At 52.7% G+C, this 20,921-nt stretch overlaps 3 protein-coding genes across 3 annotated transcripts; 2 read left to right on the top strand and 1 right to left on the bottom strand.

Annotated features, from left to right (window-relative positions):
- Nucleotides 1-1,487, bottom strand: NCLIV_061210 (conserved hypothetical protein; the record flags this gene model as incomplete). The annotated part of the gene is made up of 3 exons (XM_003885674.1): nucleotides 1-455; nucleotides 574-881; nucleotides 1,069-1,487. The coding sequence occupies 3 exons, from the start codon at nucleotides 1,485-1,487 to the stop codon at nucleotides 1-3; spliced, it is 1,182 nt and encodes a 393-aa protein (XP_003885723.1).
- A 5,755-nt stretch (nucleotides 1,488-7,242) lies between these two features.
- On the top strand, nucleotides 7,243-13,221 carry NCLIV_061200 (putative actin; the record flags this gene model as incomplete). Its single annotated transcript, XM_003885673.1, has 11 exons — nucleotides 7,243-7,351; nucleotides 7,736-7,953; nucleotides 8,237-8,421; nucleotides 9,433-9,503; nucleotides 10,040-10,155; nucleotides 10,650-10,704; nucleotides 11,308-11,383; nucleotides 11,645-11,756; nucleotides 11,857-11,942; nucleotides 12,347-12,545; nucleotides 13,198-13,221. The coding sequence occupies 11 exons, from the start codon at nucleotides 7,243-7,245 to the stop codon at nucleotides 13,219-13,221; spliced, it is 1,251 nt and encodes a 416-aa protein (XP_003885722.1).
- Nucleotides 13,222-16,122: 2,901 nt separating this feature from the next.
- NCLIV_061190 (putative f-actin capping protein beta subunit) lies at nucleotides 16,123-20,512 on the top strand (the record flags this gene model as incomplete). The annotated part of the gene is made up of 10 exons (XM_003885672.1): nucleotides 16,123-16,246; nucleotides 16,708-16,784; nucleotides 17,457-17,590; nucleotides 17,695-17,757; nucleotides 18,022-18,107; nucleotides 18,575-18,661; nucleotides 19,180-19,274; nucleotides 19,433-19,576; nucleotides 19,973-20,066; nucleotides 20,286-20,512. 10 exons carry the CDS (start codon nucleotides 16,123-16,125, stop codon nucleotides 20,510-20,512), a joined length of 1,131 nt encoding a protein of 376 aa, XP_003885721.1.
- Between the last annotated feature and the right edge of the window lie 409 nt (nucleotides 20,513-20,921).

Genomic DNA, 20,921 nt, shown 5'->3' with positions numbered 1-20,921 from the left:
TTACTGGTAGTTTGGGTTCACAACACCCATTTCGACCTCACGAGAAACCTGCTGTTGCAGCTGGGAATAGTCGTACTGAGTCGGGATTTCCATGCCTGCGGCTTCCGCCTGGGGAACGTAGCTGCCCATGACGGCGTTGCCGAGGGAGGCACTTCCCATGCGGCCGACATGGTCAGAAGACACTCCGGCCTGCAGGGGCTGGTAGACGGGGCCCGGTGAGCTACCCAGAGTCTGGTTGGTGCCGTAGTATCCAGTCGACGAAGCGCCGGCGCCAGTTTGTTGTGCACCTTCAGTGGGCATGATGTCGGTGTTGATGTCACGGCAGTGGAGCTCAGGAGACCATTTCTCCAGGAGGGGCTCGAAGAGGTACGCCCAGTAACAGGCGGTGGCGTAGGCACCAGCAACGGTCAGGAGCATGAAGACCGCTCCAAAGCCGGCAAAGACCATGAGGATCACTGAGAACAACCACGCACAACGCACGAAACCCCAATTTCGCCGATGGCACTCTTTTCCGGGGAAGCTGGAGACTGTGGAACGGGCAAAAACCGCACGCGCTCTCTTTTTCCGACTTACTGAGGATTCCAGAGAGAGAGAAGAGGCCGAACATGCCCCAGGCAAGTTCCTCGTAGGTCCCCTCATCGTGGTACACCTCCATGTAGAAGAAAGCCCAGCCGTAGGAGAGGAGGGAGAGGCCGTCCAACACGTTGCTGACCGTGAAGAGGATCCACTCTGACTTGGACACGTTGAACTTTGTCCACCAGACAACGGAGAGGTAGTTGTACAGGTAGAGGTACTGGACGAGTCGGAGCATGGCCGCCAAACCGTCCAAAGTTACAGCCGCAGAGAGGATTTTCGAGCCTGTTCGGAATCCTTTGGTCCACCTGTTGGCAAGACGCACGGGGAAGAGACAGACAAATGCATTTAAAATGAAGCGGTGTGTACAGGAGAGAGGGAGATTCTTCACACATTTTTTGTTAGCCTATGGAAACGAGGTACGAGCCCTCTGTGTGTGTCACCGGGAAGCTCCAGATTCGCGAACGCAGTGGTCTGATCCTGCTGAAAACTCACTTCGAATCATCGGCAACGAAGGCCTGGAAGAGCGCAAGGAAGAGCGTGCCGACGAGGTAGATGGTCATGAGGACAACCATGGACAAGTGGAAGCCGTTGGACATGTCCGGGTACGCGTGGAAGGTGAAAACCCACCGCCCACCGAATGCGAGGAAAAAGATGCACATCAGAGCCATCGAAACGGACTTGAGAGACAGCGAAAATCGGAGCAGCTTCGTGGTGAGGAAGTGGATGATCGGCGTATGTTCTTCGCCGCGGGGGCTGGGTTCAGCATCTTCGTCAACGAACATGGCCGGGGCTCCCATCGTGCTAGTCATCGAAGGATGGCCCATCATGTAAGCGGAGCCCTGTCGGCTGCTCATGCTCAGCTGGTTTTGCGCCAACAGGGTCTCATCACCTTCGACACCGAGAGAATACATCTTGACGACAAAGAGAAGTCGAAAAGCGGGGAAGAAGGCTCAAGACACACGAGCCCGAGAGACAGACGAAATCGGGTAAACGGGAAAACGACGCGGCCCCGGTCGATTTCAAGAGCGTACACAAAGAAAGAAAATGTGTGGCACGTGTATCCAGCGGAGCGCAGAGTGTCGACGCACAAAGTGTACTTTCTGGGTGTATTTCTGGAACGTTTCTGTTCTTCCTACGGGACAAGCGCGCTGGCTGGGGGACGGAGGGTGTTCCGTTCGAAAACGCCCTCTCTTGGCAGAAATAAACAACGTCGGGCAAGCAAACCGCAAGAAGACGGCCGATTTCTGGGACAAGACAACTCAGAAATGCAAAAAAGAAAAAGCGCACGCAACCACCCCGAGCAGAAAGCCAGACGCCCGCAAATTGCTCGTCCGTTTGCGTGTTCCTACTTTGCTTGGAGAGACCCAGGTCGCGTTCGCAGTCTGCGGTGGACCACCGTGCACGTGCCGGGATGCTCCTCGGCGGGGAGAGACGATGGGGCCGCGCTGGCTTCGCTTTGCGATTTCCTGCTGGAACGGCGAGAAAACTGCGGCCCCAGCTTCGGACGATGGGCTGCAAGTATGTTACAAATATACGCAGTGTACGGACAGTCCACGAACTCTACAGATTTCCTCAGAAAGCAAGATATCGCTGGAGGGAACTGTTAGATGTATTCCAAAAAGAGTGGTGAAAAAAAACGGCCACAGCGAAATAAGTGGTTGGAAAAGCCGTCAGTCACACCGCTGGCTGTGGTAGCGGAGGGACCCAACGCGAGAACCTCGCGGTTCGCCGACACGCGTGTCGCCGTTCGGGCCGCGTGCGCGTCTACTTAACCGGGTGACAGCCTCCCTCTTGGCGAATTGTCGCGGACCCCGCCACGTGACTAGCTCTGAGGGCAGCAAGTGAGAGTGGCAAGAGAACGATACAGATCGCCTCTTGAAGACACTGGCAAAAATTCGCTGGGTGCACATCTCACCAGCAGTCAGCACTTTCGAATGACCGGGGATGCAGATACCGCACTCTGCGTGGGCGTCTGCGCGCTGTCACTCTTCGAGTCATCTTCAAACTGGAAATAGAAGAACACATCAAGGCTTGTCAGAGGACTGGTCAGAGGACAGACATCCACATGGTGTACGGTGGGCACCCCATGTGTTCAGACTCGTTCGACGCCTCCCCAGCGAGACAGTCGTCCATGTCTGAGGAATAAGGCGCTCGAGTAAGTGAGTCCCAGAAAGAACCTGGCGTGACCCCGAGAAATTGAGTCGTCTACGCAAGTCGGGAAAGGCTGTATTTCGTGTCCACCGACACAACCACCCAAAAGAACGCACAACCATGATGCAGACATGCCGACACGAATCGCTTTAAAAGGTCTCGCTGGAGGCGATGTGCTCTGGCCGCGATCTTCGCCACTACGCCAATAAACCGCTAGTGGGGAATTTCCGGCGCCTTTGAGGGAACCTCGCGTATCTTCTGGCATGGAAACGGCAGGAGCGTCGCCGTGGAGGAGGACGCAGAAACGCCTCGTTTTCGTGGTGCACGGTTACTGTTCCTGATGAGTGCACATGTAGTGGCACATGTAGGACAGTGCCCAGGAGAGGAGTCGCTGGTAGACGGGGTCGTTTTTCGGAAGAGAGTGTGAACAAAATGCAAGGCCGTATCCAACGGGTCCAAGTATGTACAACCAGCTTGCAGCACTTGGTCCAGGAGGGGGCCTCGGGGTTGACTGAAAATGGACGTAGACAGTCGCGCTGTAGATCGATTTCCGGGGAGCAACGACCGTCACGAGCGCCTAAGGAGTAGAGGCTGAGCAGTGAACCCCGCAGTGCACGCAAAATGAACCGTATGCAATGTAAATCAGACATTCACCGTCCGCCCAGGCCTCCTTGTGTGGGACTCACTCTGCAGCGGGTCAACCAGCAGTTTGCAAGTCCGGCATGGCCCACTATTTCAGACAGGAGACTTGCATGAAACACACGGATGTCCTAATGAAGGTTTATCGAGCGCCCTAAACTGCCAAGAGGGCAGCTACCAGAGAAAAAGCAGTGCTTCCCTTACTGGGGCGCAGGGCGGTACGAGGTTTAGATTCCTCCCCCGAGTTGGTTGTGGCGTCCACGCTTAGGAGCTAGCCTCTTGTGAGTTCTTCCATGACACCGTAACAAGTGAACAGGACTTGCAAGTGTCCCTGTTGGACTTTCTTGCCTCGTTTCGAATCGTAAGCGTCAACTGCCACTCCCGGAGCCATCCCATGAGAAGAATGCATCGCCTAGCATTTGCGACAGCCTACGCGCACAAACAGTTCCACTGATTCTGGTGTTGTTCGGTGCCGCTGAAGAGCCCGGCGATATTATACAGTGCCTGTGGTGCCAGCTGGGGAATGGACCCGACCTGGTGTCGATATTTGTGACTTTACAATGAACGCAGGATATAGGTGGGGGGCCTTCTCGGGACCACCGTCTGCGCCAATTCCACGGTGACATGCCCCTAAACCATAGCATTCCTATGTGTGAGTGAAGTGCAACAACAGGATGGTTGTGTTAGGCATTTCTCTGTATCCTGGCCTTACATGGTTTCGCCAGGGGTTGAGCGTCTTTCCCTGTCTGTCACCAACGTTAGGCTCCGCTGAATTTGAGTCGTAGGCAAAACTGAGCATCTGGTGACGAATCCATCTGCAAAACCCTCCCTCGAAACTCTCGTTTCTGATGCCCGTCACCAAGTCTTCACGGAATATCAAATAGCAGCCTAGGTCTAGAGTAGCGAGACGCACCATGGGAAGTTATGACGCGGCATCTCACAACCTCGTTGTGGAATTACCCGACATTATGGGATGAGGAGATACACCCGGTATTTTGGGTTGAGGAAGCAGTGACGAATTACCGCGGTGCAGGACAGGGCCACAAAGCTGACAACCAAGAGCAACAGCTCACTCGACAGAGGGATTTTGAACAAGCTTTCCTAATGCTTCCGGTTCGTCTTCCCGAGTCTCCCGCCAGCCCGACAATAGAGGAATGAATATGATAGTTGTAGGCCCTCTATTCTGCGACGTCCTCGACAGAGGCGCAGGCAGGCAGACACTGGTGACCTTACCTTCGCTCAGCGTAAGAGCCGAAGCTTTAGGCGGCGGGTCTTGCAGTCTTTCCCACAGCGAGTATCGCTATGGCAATGTCCACAAAAGCGACAGACGCCCTAGGGAATTGTCGGTGTCCAGGGGCTGAAATGAGTTAAGCTTTATCTTGTAAGTTTGTTCAAACGTTGCTCCCTTCTTAGCCTTCTTCTGTCTTACCAAAGTATTATTGCTGGAACACACGACAAGGATGCCTCCGTAAACAGAGCTCCACATCCGAGTCTTCCGCCAAACAGTTAGTCCGGTAACCCAAAACATTCGCGATCTAAACGATGAGTTTTTTCGAGAAGTCCGATGGAGCACACGGTTTCATTCGATAGTGGCTACTCGGAGGATCCAACAAACCTAATATAACGTGAACACGCTCTTTGGCTTTTTCACCCAAAAAAGAGTGCCCGGCACGTCTTTAGGAATCGAGGTGGCGAGCCGATAGCGTGGAGCTGGAGAGAGCTTGTCTTTGCGAAGACGTCGCCCAGTTCCTTTGAACGAAAACGAGCAGCCGCATCGCCACGGAGTACACGTGTACGTGCGCTGCGTGGTGGGGTTCACTGTCAGCCTCTGTGCGTGCCTGAGTTGTTCGTGTTTTTATTCGGGAATTCCGCTGCGAATGGAAGTGGCTGGCATGACGCGTCTGGTACACACAAAAGTGTACACCACTCAACTCGTTTTGACGTTACCCTCTCCGCTCGAGTTTTCGGCGACAAAGAGGCTACGCGGCCGACGGTCGGCAAGTTGTTTGCCAAAATGCTCATCACTTAGCACGAGTCATATCGGATCCTCTTTAGACCTGGCATCATTCCCTCCTCGTTCTTCTCCCGGGGGAAAGAGACTCTCGAAAACTGTCCCGAGTTCGCATATTGTACCAGAGACTTCCTGGCAGCCCACTTGGGGCGCAAGGTATGTACTGAATCTGCCTTCACCCCCAAGATGCGTCCATAAAAAGCTTCATTGCAGTAGACTCCTACCAGGATGTTACATACCAGAGGCGACTAAGGGAGAATCCCATAGCGATTTTTACACCCTCCGCATCTCGCCACTTCCCTGGAAAGCTTACACAACCGGGGCCCGCACATTCGAGCGCTGGCAGGAAACCCTTCCCCGGCAAGTGGCGACACCAGCCAATGACTGATTTAAATCTTTGTGAGACCGCTCGGGACTACACAGCGTGGAAAGTGAGACGAAATCTGACGCATTTTCGGGTACATATACGCATGGATAGTCTCCTTCGAAGACCAAGCTCTTTCGGTTCGCGGACCCGGTCGCTTTTTCGGCGGGGCTGAAAGCTGAGTCGCTTCGTGCTCGCTGACGAGATTCCGTGTTGCATGCATGGTTTTAACTCTGAATGAACAGCTTTTCCAACCCTTGGCGACACTGTGAGAACCACCCGACGAGCCTTCGAGTCTCTCAACCGGTAAGCGGTTCCCCCCCTATTATAGCAAACGTTTGACCGACCGAGCGGCAACTTACCTCCTGGTTTTTCTCTGATTTCCGCAGTTCAGCAGAGCTTCGTGCGGGCATTTTCTTCATTCTGTCTCTCTGCAAGTGCGGTACCAGTCTCGGCCGCTCCGAGTGATAGCGCCTGTGCCGCGCCGTCAATAGAACAGGGGTAGCTGTCCAGTCTCTCTCGCTCTTCTTTTGAAGGGCTGTTTTAGTGTCTTTCCCCGTTTTTTCGCTACGGAAAAGACCCTTTCAAGCCTCGTGTGTGCCTCCCTAATTGCCGGTGCTCCTCTACTGGGAACCTTCGCTGACTCGTTGCGATTTGCTTCTTCCTTGCCTCTTCTTGGTATATCCAGTGCCACGCTCCGGAGTGGTTAAAATATCTTCATTGCCTTTTCTTTCCTCTCGGTTCTGCCATTCTATCCCCCTTCCCCTCCTTTCTTTAACAGCCTCAGCGATATTCTGTTATCGGCGACTTGCGTAAACGTGTTCGCCCTACCGCTCCCGCAGTTCCTGTCGGCGGTTCTCGTGCTTCTCCGGTCGTGTTTCCTTGACCTTTCGTGGCGCGCGAAAGAACAAAGAAGACCGCTGCCGCTTCGTACTTTTTCTGTCTTTTTCAGGGTCCTTTTGGCTCTTCTCCTGCCGACACACCGGCCAATCCGTGACTCTTTCCCCCTCCCTCTTCTCCGCGATTTTTCTCACGAATTTGCAGCCACTTCTTCTACACGTTTCAGGTGGTTTCCCCTTTTTCACATCTCTTGTCTCTCGCTGCCTCATTCATTTCCACGGGATTCTGCCCCGCTTTTTTCGCCGTTGGAACCCTTCTCCCGTGTGCGTCCTGCCTGCCCGCCGCTCCTCCAGCTGTCCATACACTGACGAGACGCGAGCCCGCCCCTTCCGCTGACTGTTGCGTTCACGCACATTTTCTCCTTTTTCGTCGCCAGCGTCCAAATCAGAAGGAAAAGAAGTTACAGTCAGAGAGCGAACGAGGACGACTCCTTTCTCAGGTTTATGGATATATAAAAGCATCCAGTTGGGCGTGGCGCCTGTTGCTCGTGAAGCAGAGAACCCCCGATTGGAGAATCCTGCATATTTTTGCCGGCCCTGTCTTTGGATAGACCTCAAACTCCACCCCGTTTCCGCCCCCCCCCCAACCGGCTTTCGAAAAAATGGCGGAATACGAAACAGAGGAACTGCCAGCAGGGGGTATGCCCGGAGACGGCGCCGCCGCGGAGTTCTATGACGCCCCTCCCACCGTTGTCATCGACAATGGATCAGGTTCGTCTCTTCTCTGAACCAACTGCGTGGCTGTTCCTGTTTCGAACGCAGATGGCTTTCTTCAAAATTGCCGGCTCCTGCCAACTGGCCTTTCCTCGCGTCTCTATGCAAGCGTCCGTGCGCATGCAAATGCGCTTATGCCAACCTGTATATACGTATGCATGTATGTATGCATGTATATGCGTATATATGCGTATGTATATGCGTATATGCGTATGTATATGCGTATGTATGTAGGTATATATGTATGTATGCGTGCATGCGTCTCCGTGTATACGTCGCTGCGTATCCGTATATATCTGCATTGTTGCTGTCTTTCAGAAAGGACACATTGCTACGGCAGTCAGGGAATGGACACTGTTGTGAGTGTTTGCGTGTCTCCAGGTTACATGAAGGCCGGGCTTTCTTCACATGAGCAGCCGACGACGGTCTTCCCAACCATTGTTGGCCGCCCTCGTCGTCGCTTCGTGGACCTCTACGCTGCCAAAGATGGAGAAGATGGCAGCGGGGCCGTCTTTGTCGGCGAGGAGGCGATTGCCAATCGTCACCATTTGAGTTTCACGTACCCAATTGACCATGGCCACATCGACAACTGGGTTGATGTAAGTCTCGTTCCTCTCGCGCTGCTTATGTATATATATATGTATGCATATATACTTGTATATCTGCCTGTGTATGTGTATGTGTATATATGTATTTGTATGTCGAGGCGGATGCACGACGTCGTCCGGTGCGTTTTCTGCCTCCCCTTCCTCACAAAGTTTACGCGTCCGTCTGCCTTGGTGCCAGCAGCTGCGATGGCCCATATCAGTCCTGAGTTTTTCCCAGCTATCGCCTGCCGCGCTTTGCACGTCGGTGGATGTGCGAGCTGCGTTCCCTCTGCAGATGGAAGAAGTTTGGAACTCCACGTACAACATGTTAGGAGTGCAGACCAGTGAACATGCAGTCCTGCTGACGGAACCGCCTCTCTGCTCGCTGCGACACCGCGAGAAGATGGCGGAAATGTTCTTCGAAACCTACGGCGTGCCCGAACTCAACATCTCGGTGACGGGTCTCATGGCCATCTACGGGTAGGTTGCACGCGAGAGACGCGCGGCAGTCGTTCTGCTTTCAGAGCGCCGTGGCGCACGACAGCGCGACAGTGTCGTCTCCAGTGCCTGCAAGCTGAGCGTGGCCTCGCCGCTCGCTCTCTGTGGAGATCCCTCTGCCTGGTCGGAAAAAGCGAGACTGTTCGACCGTGCACTCTCCAAAGACATGTCTTCCGCCGTGCCTCTCTGCGAAGACCGTTTCTCGCCTGAAGGCGCCAGCGGTGCACTCACACGTAGTTTTTCAGCTTTTTGGCCGCGGCGGCGTCTCCAGCCGGTCGCGGAAAGTCGGAAACGAAAAAGCGTGTGTCTCTGTGTGTTCCCGCTGTGCATTTCTCACGTCGTTTTGAACTCCAAGCGGAGAAGATGCGCTTGAAATGGTTCTCAGTTCACTTTCCTTTCCGCGAGAGCAATTACAGCGAAAAGCGTGGATTCGGCCGAGGGAAAGCGGCGTGCCACGCCGTTTCCTCTTTCGGATTTACGACTTTTTCGCTGCCTTTCAGTGCGCCTCGGCAGTTGTCGGGCGTCTCCTCTGTGCGAGTCTGCAAGCTGGCATGGGCGAGCACCGCCCCCGACCCCTTTCTCTGTTTTGGTTGGGAGGCACAAAATCGATGGGAGTCTCCACGAGAGGTGTGCGAAAGTGTGGAATTGGGGCGTGTGTGTCGCTCAGTGAAGATATGCATCGAATCTGTGGGATGTCCCTCGGCGAGTATATATATATATATACATGCGTATATATATACACATGCATATACATATACACATGTATATATATATATATATCGTGTGTGTATAAATACGGAGGGAGATGCGATGCATCTGGGTTGGAAACGTCGAAATCTTCTGGTTTCGTCGGATTCGTCTTTTTGCAGCTTCTCACAATCTCGTTACGTTTCTTATCCTTGGTTGCCTCCGCGATTTTACGCTGTGTCCGATTTCTCGCCTTTCAACTCGCCAGTCCTCGTCTGTCTGCGTTCTGCTGCGGTGTCTTTACAGAACCGGTCGGACGACGGGTTTCGTGCTGGACATTGGCGAAGGCATCACGCAGTGCGTCCCCGTTTTCGACGGTGAGACGCGGAGACAGGCGATGAAAAGGAGAGAACGCGAAGATGGCGTGCAAACAGAAAGACGAAACGGGAGAAGGCAGTGGGGGCACACAGAGGGGAGAACGAGAAAAGGGGGAAATGGAGATGAGAAAAGGTAGACATGTGAGGAGCAAGGCAGGAAAACACGATATTCAATAGCTACGCTCTTCGCATGTTCAGTGGATAGCACATCTCACTCGTGGACAACTCTGTAAAAGCGAGGCATTTGTCTCTTTCCTCTCATTCAGTGCATCGCTCTGCATTTTTTGACCTGTGCCCGACCCTCCACCTACGTACTGGTTTATCTGTCTATTTATATGTATATTTTTGCAGAGATATATGCGTAGGTAGACGCACGGTTATATGTACAGATGTTTTTGTAAATGCAAATATGTGTGTACAATGGATATGGAAGTCTCTGTGCACCTTGGCTGTGTGCACGTTTTGAGTTATTCGAGGGTGTTCTCCGTGAAGGCCTTGCGGAGGTTTAGTGTATCCCTTTTCGTCCTTTCTTTTAGGCTACTTGGAGAAGGCCTCTGTGAAGCGGAGTGACTTCGGCGGACAAGAGCTGCAGATGTATCTACAGAAGATTCTCTGCGACATGGGCTATCCAATGACCACGCGGGATGACTATGTGAGTCGAGAGAAGGGGAAGCGAAAAGTGGAGAGCATGCGGGCCAGGCTCCTTTCACGCAGAGGAGATTTCCCCCGGTGGCTGTCCTGCGTCTCTCGCTGGAGTCGGGGCACAGCTCTCCCGTCAGGGAAAAGGAGAAGGGGAAAGAAGAAAAACCGCGAGAGGGAGGAAGACGTTCCCAACCTCGACGTCACTGCATTTGCTTACCTCCTCTCTCTTTTTGCCCCTAACATTAGACGATAGACCGTTTATCATTTGTTTGGGAGGCACTTGAAAATAGCCTACATATCTGGTAACACGTCGCTTGGAATGTGTTAGCAATGCTGTAGGAGCATGAAGTTCCCGATTCTGGACCTAAAATGGTACATATTCGAAGGCATACAGAAACGATTCTTTACCTAAAATTCGTTTCGTTCGTCTTCGGGCTGTCCCCTTTTTTGGTTTCGCCACATCCCGCGGCGCGTATGTGTCTCTGTGCTCTCGGGGGCCCTCAGGAACACGTGCGCGTGATCAAGGAGACTCTCTGCTTTTGTTCGCTGAATCCGTCAGGTGAGAAGAAAGGAGACGTCGCGTGTCCAAAAATACACGAGAGGACGAGGGGCTGTTCCAGGCGCTGCTCGTGTTTATCTTGCCGGGGAAACCGGGTCGTCACGCTCTTTTGTGGCCTTTTCGCTTGGCCCCTCCCCACTCTCGGTTCATTCAGTCTTTCCTTCTTTTTTCTGGAGTTCTTCTGTTCCACCCTTTCCTCACGGGGGCTCTCTATCGCCTTTTCCGCTTTTCCTCCTGTGTCGTTCGCCGTGCTCGGACGATGATGCTTCACCGACTCTTTTTCTGGGGAAGGGCGCTTCCTGCCTGTAAAGAAAGACACTCGCCTTTCTTCCACAGACATATACTTCCACACGTTTCTAGGAGAGATGCGACATGCGGTCTGTTTTTGGGCATGAAGACAGATCAGTACGCCAATGCAGTCCACGCCAGTACATACATGCATATCCATATACGTGAATATGCCTGTTATGACCAGCATTTAAAAGTGTGTTTTTGCATGCGTGCCGGCCGACGGCGCAGGTCGGTCTTCGCTTCGTTCACGGCTTGTTTCCTGAGACTCTCTTGGCGTTGGTTTTTCGTGGACTTTCTGCGCGGGGTGTGCAGAGGACCAAAACCGCGAAGATTTGGAGAAGACGTACCACCTACCCGACGGCCTGACGCTGCGAGACGGCATCACGACGTAAGTGGAAAAGGCGAGAATAGGGAAACGCGCCGAGCGCGCCGACAGAGAAACCCTCAGAAGAAGAAAATACAGAGGAGAGAGGTGATGCGAGGCCGACAGAGCGCGCGCGATAGCGTGAGCAAAGAAGAGGGAGAATGGCAAAAGAGAGGAAGCGGAGAGAGCGAGAGAAGGACAAGGGAGAGAAAGAAACAGACCTGGAGCGAGATTTGGCGTCTCGAGGAGTCGTGGCTTCTCTTTGGATTGTCTGATTTTGTTCAGAGAAATCACGCTGGGACCGGAGCGATTCTACCCTCCAGAGGCGCTGTTCAATCCCCAGCTGTGCGGCAGAGACAGTCCCTCTTTGATCGACCTCGTCTGGTCGTCGATTATGGTGAGCTGGCATCGATTTGAAAGCCGTCGTTGCGCTCTTCCTCACTTTTTTTGCGCGCCGTCACCCCCATTTGAGACTGTTTTTTTTCTGGGGTTTTCAGGCGTGCCCGATCGAGAGCAGGAAGAGCCTGATCGGCAGCATCGTCCTTAGCGGTGGATCCTCAATGTTCCCGGGATTCCCGGAACGGTGAGTTTCAAACACGCGCATGCAGCGACGTTCCCCACATCGCTCCACATATATCTACATCGATCGTCGTCGATCTCATCTGTCTAACGATGCACACACGTCTCCAGAAACACATATACATATAAATATGTATATTCGTAGATGCATTTGTAATAATGTTCATGCATGTAGAGAGTTGTGTACAGCTCTTACGGCGCATGCGAGGGGAACCTGCACACTTGGTGCATGTCGCTCTTCTGTTTAGATTCGCAACCTGCACTTTTTTCGGCACATTCTTTTCGCCTACCTGCCTATCTCTCCATATCTATCTATCTAGATAGATAGATAGATAGATATTTGTAGGCGCGTGCAGCAGAGGTGTATTATATCAAGACATGCACACTTTTTTTTCCTTTTTTTTTAAGCTTGGAGCAAGAGTTGAAGAACACGGCCCCACCTCAGGCGCGACCACACGTGCACGTGTTGAGTCATCCGTCGAGAGGCAGTTTGGTGTGGCAAGGAGCGCGTCTCTACTGCCAGCCGGAAATGCGGCCCATGCAAGACCACCTCTGGATTAGCCGACAAGAGTGGGACGAAATTGGAATGAAGATTGTCGGCAAAAAGGTACGTTTTTTACACGAAATCTGCCAAAAGAATCGCATCTCGCGCGGCCTCGGGTTTTGGCGTGTTGTGCATGCGTCCTCCTCTTTGGTTAATCGCGTCTACAGAACTCCCCGTAGACAGAGCACAACGCTTTGCACTGCCCCGGCTCCCCCGTCTCGTCTTTCTTTGTTGCCTGTCTCTTGTCGCTCTCGGCAGTTGTGTCGCTGGAGCTTTCCCGCGATGAGAAGCCTCTCGTCGCAGGAGAGGGCAGTGCCGAGTCTTTGAGTCTTTCGCCGCGCAGTTCCGAGTTGCGCGTTTTTCTCTCATGTCCACGTGTGCGCTCTCATGCACGTTCAATTGCGGTTGGCATTACACTAAGATGGAGATGCGCTTTCCCTTCTATAGAGTGATTCCCTGTCTGTCGTCTTCTGCGTGAATTTCGACATATATATATTTATTTATTTGTCTATACATGTACTTCTGTGTACTTGTATAGATGCACGACTACGTTCACGTGACCGCGTGTCTTTCTGTGACTCACATTTTCTGTTTCAATTCTGTGTTTCTTCTGTTTGAACCTCTTTTAAACGGGCGTGGCTGTCTCCGCAAGGCCTCCTCGCCGTCTCCCCCGCGCCCACATCTTTTTTTCGTTTTGCATGCGCTCTGTTTTCAGGCGGCACTCAAAATTACCTCGTAAGTACAAATGACGGCGCTCTCTTTTTCTTTTCCCTTGGTTCGCGGACGCGATGCAAGAAGAGAAGGCGGGTTTCGAGGCGGAGTGCTGAAACGAGAGCCCCGCTTTTGACAGAGGAGAAAAAACAAGGAGAGAGAGGAGAGAGGAGAGAAAGCGTGTGAATGAGGAAGACGAGTGGAACAGCTCGGAGACGCCGGCGGAAGAAAGTTAGAATGGAAAAGAACGGGGGGGACACTGGAAGACGAAAGGATGCGTGAAGGGGAAGAGGGGACGAGCAAGAAACGAGAAAGGCCGGAAGAGAAGAAACAGGAAAGAGCCAGTGTCTGGTAGGTCGGCCGCTTTTGTGGGTTGCCTTGAGAGTGCCAAGTGAAACCCGAAATTCCAGCCCTTTGTAAGGATCCAAATCTTTTTGGAAACGGTTTCGAACCGTTTCTCTCTTCGATTGCCTGAGAGAAACGGAACATCCGCCGCGTGTGAAGTCTGATCTCAAGAAGAAAACTGGCTTTCCACTGTCGAAAGCCCTGGAGCCGCTTTCCCGACGCCGCGCCGAGCCCCGCTGTACGGCCAGTCCTCAAGTGTACATACACCCGGTCGCACGCCGCGGCACTGTCTCGCTGTCTGCTTCGAATTTATGGCTGTCGCTCCTTGCCGGCTGGCGCTAGCAGAGGGACAGAGCCACGAGTCTTCCGACAAACGCTCTCCCTTTCCCGTCATTCCTGGTTCGACTTCCCACCGCGTTTCAGCCGCAAACAGCTGTGAAGCCCGACCCTCTCCTGTCTGCCTGGCAGCACCGGAGAGCGTGACGAGGCTGCAGACGGCGATGCGCGCCGTGAACGCAGTGGCATGGGAGATGTTTCGAGCATGCAGCCACACTTCATTTCGAGAAATATCGGGCATTTTCCCGAGAAAAACCACGCACTTTTTCGTACGTTCCACGCACACAGCGTCACCAGAGATCGGACGACTTCCGGGAATCACGCTGCGGCGACCGGAAGCTCTCTACACAGGTTCGCACCTTTCGATAGTGAGACACATGGACGTAATGCACACACAAAGAGATATCTACAAAGGCACAAATATATATATATATATATATATATAATATATATATATATATGTAGATATAGGTCGGTGATAGATGTGCAAGACTGTATGAGGGAAGGGTATCTTTTGCGTGGTAGTTCGACGGCGACTTGTGTCCAGCTTGGCACGCCTGTTTATTTAAAGGTCCCGTGAGGAGCGTATCCGGTGCACGTAGAGATTGGGCCGCATGCAAGGCAGTGCTGGCGAGAGCTTACCAGCTCCGGGAAGGCGACCTGTGTATCGACTGCTCGTCGCTTTCTTCATGTAAAAGAGAGGATTCTGCGTTCGAAAAATGAGGCTTCATACACTGAAGAAGAACGCGCACTGACCAGCCTGCCTCGCGACGCCTGGCACATCTGTGTATCTGGTACACGCCACCTGACCTTGTTGCAGTTAGATATATACACACATGCATAAAAAACTGAGTGCCTGCATGTGATAAGCTACGAAACTATATACCTGTAGAGATACTTTGTCTATATATCGTTGTGGGTCTCAATCTCGCCAGCTGTCTACGCTTCTTACTCCTTTCCAGCTGTGGAAACAAAGAGTCATCCGGGAGGGACGCCCGCGCCGCGGGGGAGCGTCGCGGGAGGCGTCCTTGGTTCTTTTCTAGATTTTGATGCCACAAAAAGACCACCAGGGAAAGAAGAAGGGATCTGGAATTCCCAGAGATGTGTCTGTGTGCCTAGTGCCGTTTTCTCCTCCCGCTGGATGAGCTGCTGCGTAGCGAGCGCGGAGAGAACAAGGCGCGAAACCGAAAAGGCCCCTTGTAAGAAGCCACGCCGAGAAAACGGTGTACGTACACGTGTACATCCTTCATCTGTTTCCTTTTTTTCTTTTCGGCCCTTACATGCTCTTCCACGTTTGATTTTTGCCGGGCGTCCCTCACAACAAACTCTGTCTCGCCGGTGAAAATCGGGGAGAAAAAAAACGAGCGCATGCGCAGCCGTCATCTAGGAGACCTACAGTTCCCGAGGTGTTTAGATGCAGCTTTGTATCTTCACGGAAGTGCCACCGTAAACATGCCCGTCTCGCGTCTTTCGTTTTCCGCTTCTCCTTCGTCTTCTTCTGTCTTTTTCTCGCCGGTTTCTCCAGTTTCTGCCTGCCGCCCCCTTAGTGTGTCTCTCGTCTTGACTGCCAGCGAGGCGGTGGCGATCTCCCTGCTCGGGGGAAGCCTCAAAAGCGAGCTGTCGGTAGGTGTGCCGCGGCTTTTCTCCTTCCTTCTCCCCTTCCTCCATTTTCGCGGCTCTCTTGCTCGGCCTTCTTGACTCTGTCTCTCTGCTGTGTGGCCTACACCACTTGCACCAGGAAGAGTTCTTAGCGGCATAAGCCTCTCTTCTGGGTAGCCTCTCCGTTCAACATTCGTCGTTCGCCTTCTCGTCTTCCCTCGCTTCTCGCAGAAACAAACGCTGTCCACCCTGCGAGAACGCCTTCCAGCTTCTTCTTTTCCTCTTCTCCTTCTTCCTCTCTCTTTCCCCCGGAGGTTGTTTCTTTCTGTTTCCCGAAGACCGCGGGGAGACACAGTCAAGAAGCAGCAAGAAGGATGAGGCGGGGCGCGACAGGCGAAAATTAAACAGGGAGGGAAAGAGACACACGCAGAGAGCGGGGCGCACAGACGAATAGAGACAGGTTTGAAGGGGACCAAGGGCGCCGAGGGAGGCGAGAAGAAGGGAAACCGCAAAAGTTTGGGGCCGCGCGCCGCCGCGAGCGACGCCTCCAGAGAGAGACCAGAGCCCAGGGAGGAGGCAGACGCCGCGCAAGTTCTGCCAGGGAACGGGCAAGGCGCGGGACAAGACTTTTTCTGGAGAAACTTTTAAAATGTTCGGCACAGTCGGCAGCCCCTCGTCGGTGTCTGCGCCCCTCGAGGGAAGCTGGATCGCTGCCGTCAGCTTGACGCGCCGCATGCCTCCGAAGCTCATCGACCGGACTGTGGCGGGAATTCGTAAGACTCCCTCTGAAAAGCGAGATCTTCTCTCGTCTCTTTATCCGTTTGCGTGTCCACTGACTGCTCGCTTCTGTTCATCCTTTTCTGTCTTCCCGTGTCCCTCGCTTCTTTTTCGGCTAGCCCTGTGGTCTCTGGAGTATCCTCGGGACGTTGGACTGAACCTGCGGTAGATAAATAGATCTTGGGCGATTGGACATTCGCGGCTAAATGTCACTGAAACCCTTTCAGGTTTTCCGTGAAATACCTTTGGAAGAAGAGGCTTTCTCTCAGCTCTCCCTGCAGCGGTGATCCCGTTTCTTTTGCCCCGGTTATTTCCTTCAACGTCCCCCGTTGCCTCTCCTCTCTCTCTGTTGACGCTCTGCCTCGACCGGCTTCTGTCTCCTCTCTGGCGGCTCTTCCTCCTGCGTTCTTCGCCTCTCCGGTGTCATCTTCTCGCGTGCTGACTTTCTGGCTCTCAGAACACCTGTGTCCCAACTTGCGCGTCGAGCTCCTCACGCGCGTCGACCGCAAACTCCGTCTCTGCTTCGACCCTGAGGTACAGCCCTCGCCACGTGCGCGCTCCTCTCTCTCGCGTTCCCAGATGAAAACCCATCCACTGAGAATTCCTTCGTAAACCATCCTTCGCGCATGCAACGCTCGCGTGGGCGCCCTGTCTCCTTCTCCGCCCGCCCACACGCGCGCTCATCCCGCACCGCCATCATCTGGTCACATGCACGTGCAACTCTCAACATATACATGCATATATATATATATATATATATATGGGTTGATGCATGTGACAGTGGGCGTATGCGCTTTCGCTTGTGTGTGTGTGCGTGTGCGTGTGGATGTTTTTTTGGAAAGTCTTCTCTCTGTCGAAAGATTCCAAGTAGCTTCCGTTCGCAGTGAATGTCCACCTGCACCCTATTTTCCCATCGATCTCTCCATCTGTGTAAAGCTTGCGGTCGCCCTCCATGACTTAAATTGCAGCATACAGAAATATTCACCTCGCACTCCAAGTATGTCTACGATCAGGTGTGTAGGGACACACAGAAAATGCCAGGAAGCTCTTCACATGCACGTATACATGCATATACGTACTTTGGCATATGCGCTAACATCCATATATATATATATATATATATTTGTGTGTCTTTGTATTTCCGTGAGTGCACGAGTAAAAAAGGCGTTGATTGGAAGAAAATGGCCCGTTTGTGCGTCTCGCTAGGCACGCAAATATTTCATCGCATGCATCTACAACCAGCATGGCTCGGCGTTTCGGTCGCCGTGGACGAACGTGTACATCGAAGGAAATCCCGGAACTTCCGCCCTGGGCTCGGTTCCCCAGCGCCGGATGAAACCGTAAGTCTCTCGCTGTCTTTGCCTTCTCGCAGGTTTTCTTCCCGAGTTTTTCCTCTCGTGTGCATCTCCCGTGTCCACCTGTCTCGTCTCGCTTGCACGCTCAGGGCTGACAACCTCCGGCACCTGGAAACGACTTACAACCAAATCTTCGACGCCTACAGACGCGTGTGAGTCTATCTGCAGAGAGAATGCGCGCGTGAGGAGGCAGCTGCGAAGAAGCCGCGGGCAGCAGTCCCCCCCCGAAGGAGACATCGTTGAAAACGGGAAACGCGCAAGACACGCCATAGCACCTCGAAAACGAGAGCGGGACCACGGCGAGCTACCGTGTTGTCATCTTTTTGTGCTTTTCTCTGCTTATCCCTTTTTCCCTGCTCTTTTGACCCGTGAAGACTCTCGGGTTTCCCCTCCTCTGCCTGTCCCTCGATTCTCAGATACTACGAAGGCGGCGTTTCGTCCGTGTATCTGTGGTCTCTCCCCAGCGAGGACGGGTTTGCCGGCGCCTTCGTCATTCGGCATGGTACATCTTCCGACTCTCCGCATCTTCTCACTCTCCACGCACCCTTTCGCCCTCTCTTCCTCTTTCGATCGGCGCGTTTTTCCCTCACCCTCTCCGGTGGCGTTCTCTTCACGCACCGCCGCTTCGCCGAACTCTCTATTGTTTTGTAGACAAAAACCTGGTTGCCGATTTCTCCTTTCTTTTCTGCCGTCGCCCGGTCTCCCTCGCTCAGCTGTTCAAGGCCCCGCCCCGTAGCACTCCGCATTTGCCTTTGTGTGCCTGTCGCCGCACTCCCGGATGGATGCCCGTGTCTCGACATGCAGATACGCATTTGAGATAGAGACAGAGCACGAGAGAAAGCCAGAAAGAGGTGCGTAGGGCGATAGAGAGAAGAGAAGAGAATGGAGAGGCAAGCATGGCGAGAAATGGACGAGAGAGAAATGCAAAAAGCGTCATTTCTGCGGCTGTGCGCGGTGGCCTTTGTGCAGCTCTGAATGGAGGCGTCAGCGGGGACGGCCCGCGTGGATGCTGGGAATCGGTTCACGTCGTCGAAGTAACTCAGTCGACAACCAATGGTAAACGTTCTCGTTTTGTCTTTTGAGACCACACTCGTGGCCTTTTCTTTTCCCGACCCTTTCTGTTCTTCTTCCGCTCTTCACATTCGTGGTCTCCTGTCCTCTCGCTGCGGCGGGTGCCGAGGATTCTCGCGGGGGGGGGGGGGTGGTCACGGCTCTCGACGTCGTTTTGAGATACGATCGATGCTGTTGGAGGGGCGGGGTCTCCAGGCGCAGATCCCACAGAACTCGCCAAGAGCTATCCAGGATGCCTGTACCGACGGACCAGTTTGGGAGTGGATTTCGTTTAGCAGCGTTTCGCGAAACCGTCAATGGTTTTTCCACTTTTCCGCATATCTATATATATATATATATATATATATATATATATACATGCATGAAACTGTACGTGTACTCGTTCGTTGCCTTAAAGAGAGGGATACACACAAACATACATGTATTACGTACATGTATATACATCTTCATCTCAGTACGCATCTCTCTACATATGAGTATGCATACAAAAAATGTTTTTTCAGTGTATTATCGTCTCACTTCCACCGTCATCGTGGACGTGGAGCCGCCGGAAGATGCCGACGCCGATTTCTACGCGGGCGCGATGCTTACGCGAACGGTAAGAAAGAAAGTGGGGACAGAGAAACAGGAGGGAGAGGAATGAACAAGCTGCAAAGGACGCCCCTCAGGAACGGAAATCTTGGCGTTTCATGCGGCACCGCGCGCCTCTCAAAGGCATCTGAGCTCGTCCTTTCTGTCGCACGCCCTGTTGCGCAGAATGAACAGTCGCAAAAGGTCGCGGAGCTTCGCACATCCCCCGACGCTCCGCCCCACATCGGCGTTATCGGCCCGATGATTGAGACCATGGAAGACAGCATGAGAACGGCGATCGAAAGGAATTATTTCGCCAAAACACACTCGGTAAGACGCCCATGGGTCTCCCTGCTCAAGCTGCATTCCCCATGAAAATACATATATATATATATATATATATATATATATATATGTTTTTCTGGATTCATGTGCGTATGTTTCTTGATTTTACACACTTTTGGATATATAAATCTGTATATATTTATATATATCCCTATAGTGAACATGCATTTGTTTGTATCTATTTGCGGGGACAGGATTGTAACGGGAAACGTGACAGACGGGACACTGAAGGCAACGTTTTCGCCAAGCTGTCCCCCATCAACCTATCTTTTCATTAATATATACATATATATTTATGTATATGGTCTTATATGTATATGTAGGTATGCATACAAATATGGATGTGTGTGTGTCAGAGTTCTTTTGTGTGCGTGTTTCAAGATCCTTGAAGGCATGATTCGAACCGGGCGCAACACAAAGGTAAAACGCGGAGAGGAAAGGGACGACAAGCGTAAAAGGGAAACGAGATGCACAAGTCAGTCAGGGAGATTGAAGATTTTACGGTTGAGCGGAAGCGAGACCGGCTCTCCCTGTAGGCAGCATCAGATCGAAAGGCGCTATCGAAAAACACTATGCGCGCATCTTGCCTCTTCTTTCTCCCTATCTGTCTTCCTCTCTGTCTCTTCCTCGCTCTCTGTCTTCCTCTCTTGCTTCCTCTCTATCGCTCTCTCTTCCGCTCGTTGGTGTGTTTCAGGAGTCGGAACGAGCGGCTGTTTTCAGCGAGTTGCATTCGTCCCTCAGCTTGCTGTCTCGTGGGGCCAGCTCCCCAGCGAGTCGCGCGCGCGCGGTCAGTCCCAGTGGGCGAAGTTCGCGCAGCTCCAGAGCCTTTACGGCGTTACTGTCGGGAAGTCTAAGTTGAAGACTCGAAGCGAGAACGGTCGTGTGCGAGAAAACCTCCCACGGCGGAGGAACGGCGATTGACGTATACAAGAGTCGGGAACTATCCAAATACTAGGCGAAAACGCTCATCCAGTCATGAACCACATGGCAGATGACAATCCGATCTGTGTATTGAGACGGCACGGGAGATGAGAGGAAGGCACGGGTCACAGCGTCAGCCGACAGTTTGCTTCGCGAGATTGCCTTCCTGTTCCGCAGTACCTTGCCTCGCTTCTTCTGGGCGCGATACTGCTGTCTCGAAAAACAGGGGCAAAGCCGCGTCTAAACATACGGAAATGCTTTCATTTTTATAAAGCTGTCTCCTCGCAAACATTCACAGAAATGCACACATTCATACATATAAACATATACATATATATACATATGTATGTATATGCATGTATATGGATATATATATATATATATATATATATATAGGTGAGGGCAGAGC

Source organism: Neospora caninum, chromosome XII (assembly GCF_000208865.1).
Source record: "Neospora caninum Liverpool complete genome, chromosome XII".
Classification (NCBI taxonomy): domain Eukaryota; phylum Apicomplexa; class Conoidasida; order Eucoccidiorida; family Sarcocystidae; genus Neospora; species Neospora caninum.
Note: the sequence above shows the minus strand (reverse complement) of the source record. Positions and strands in the feature narration are given on the sequence as shown.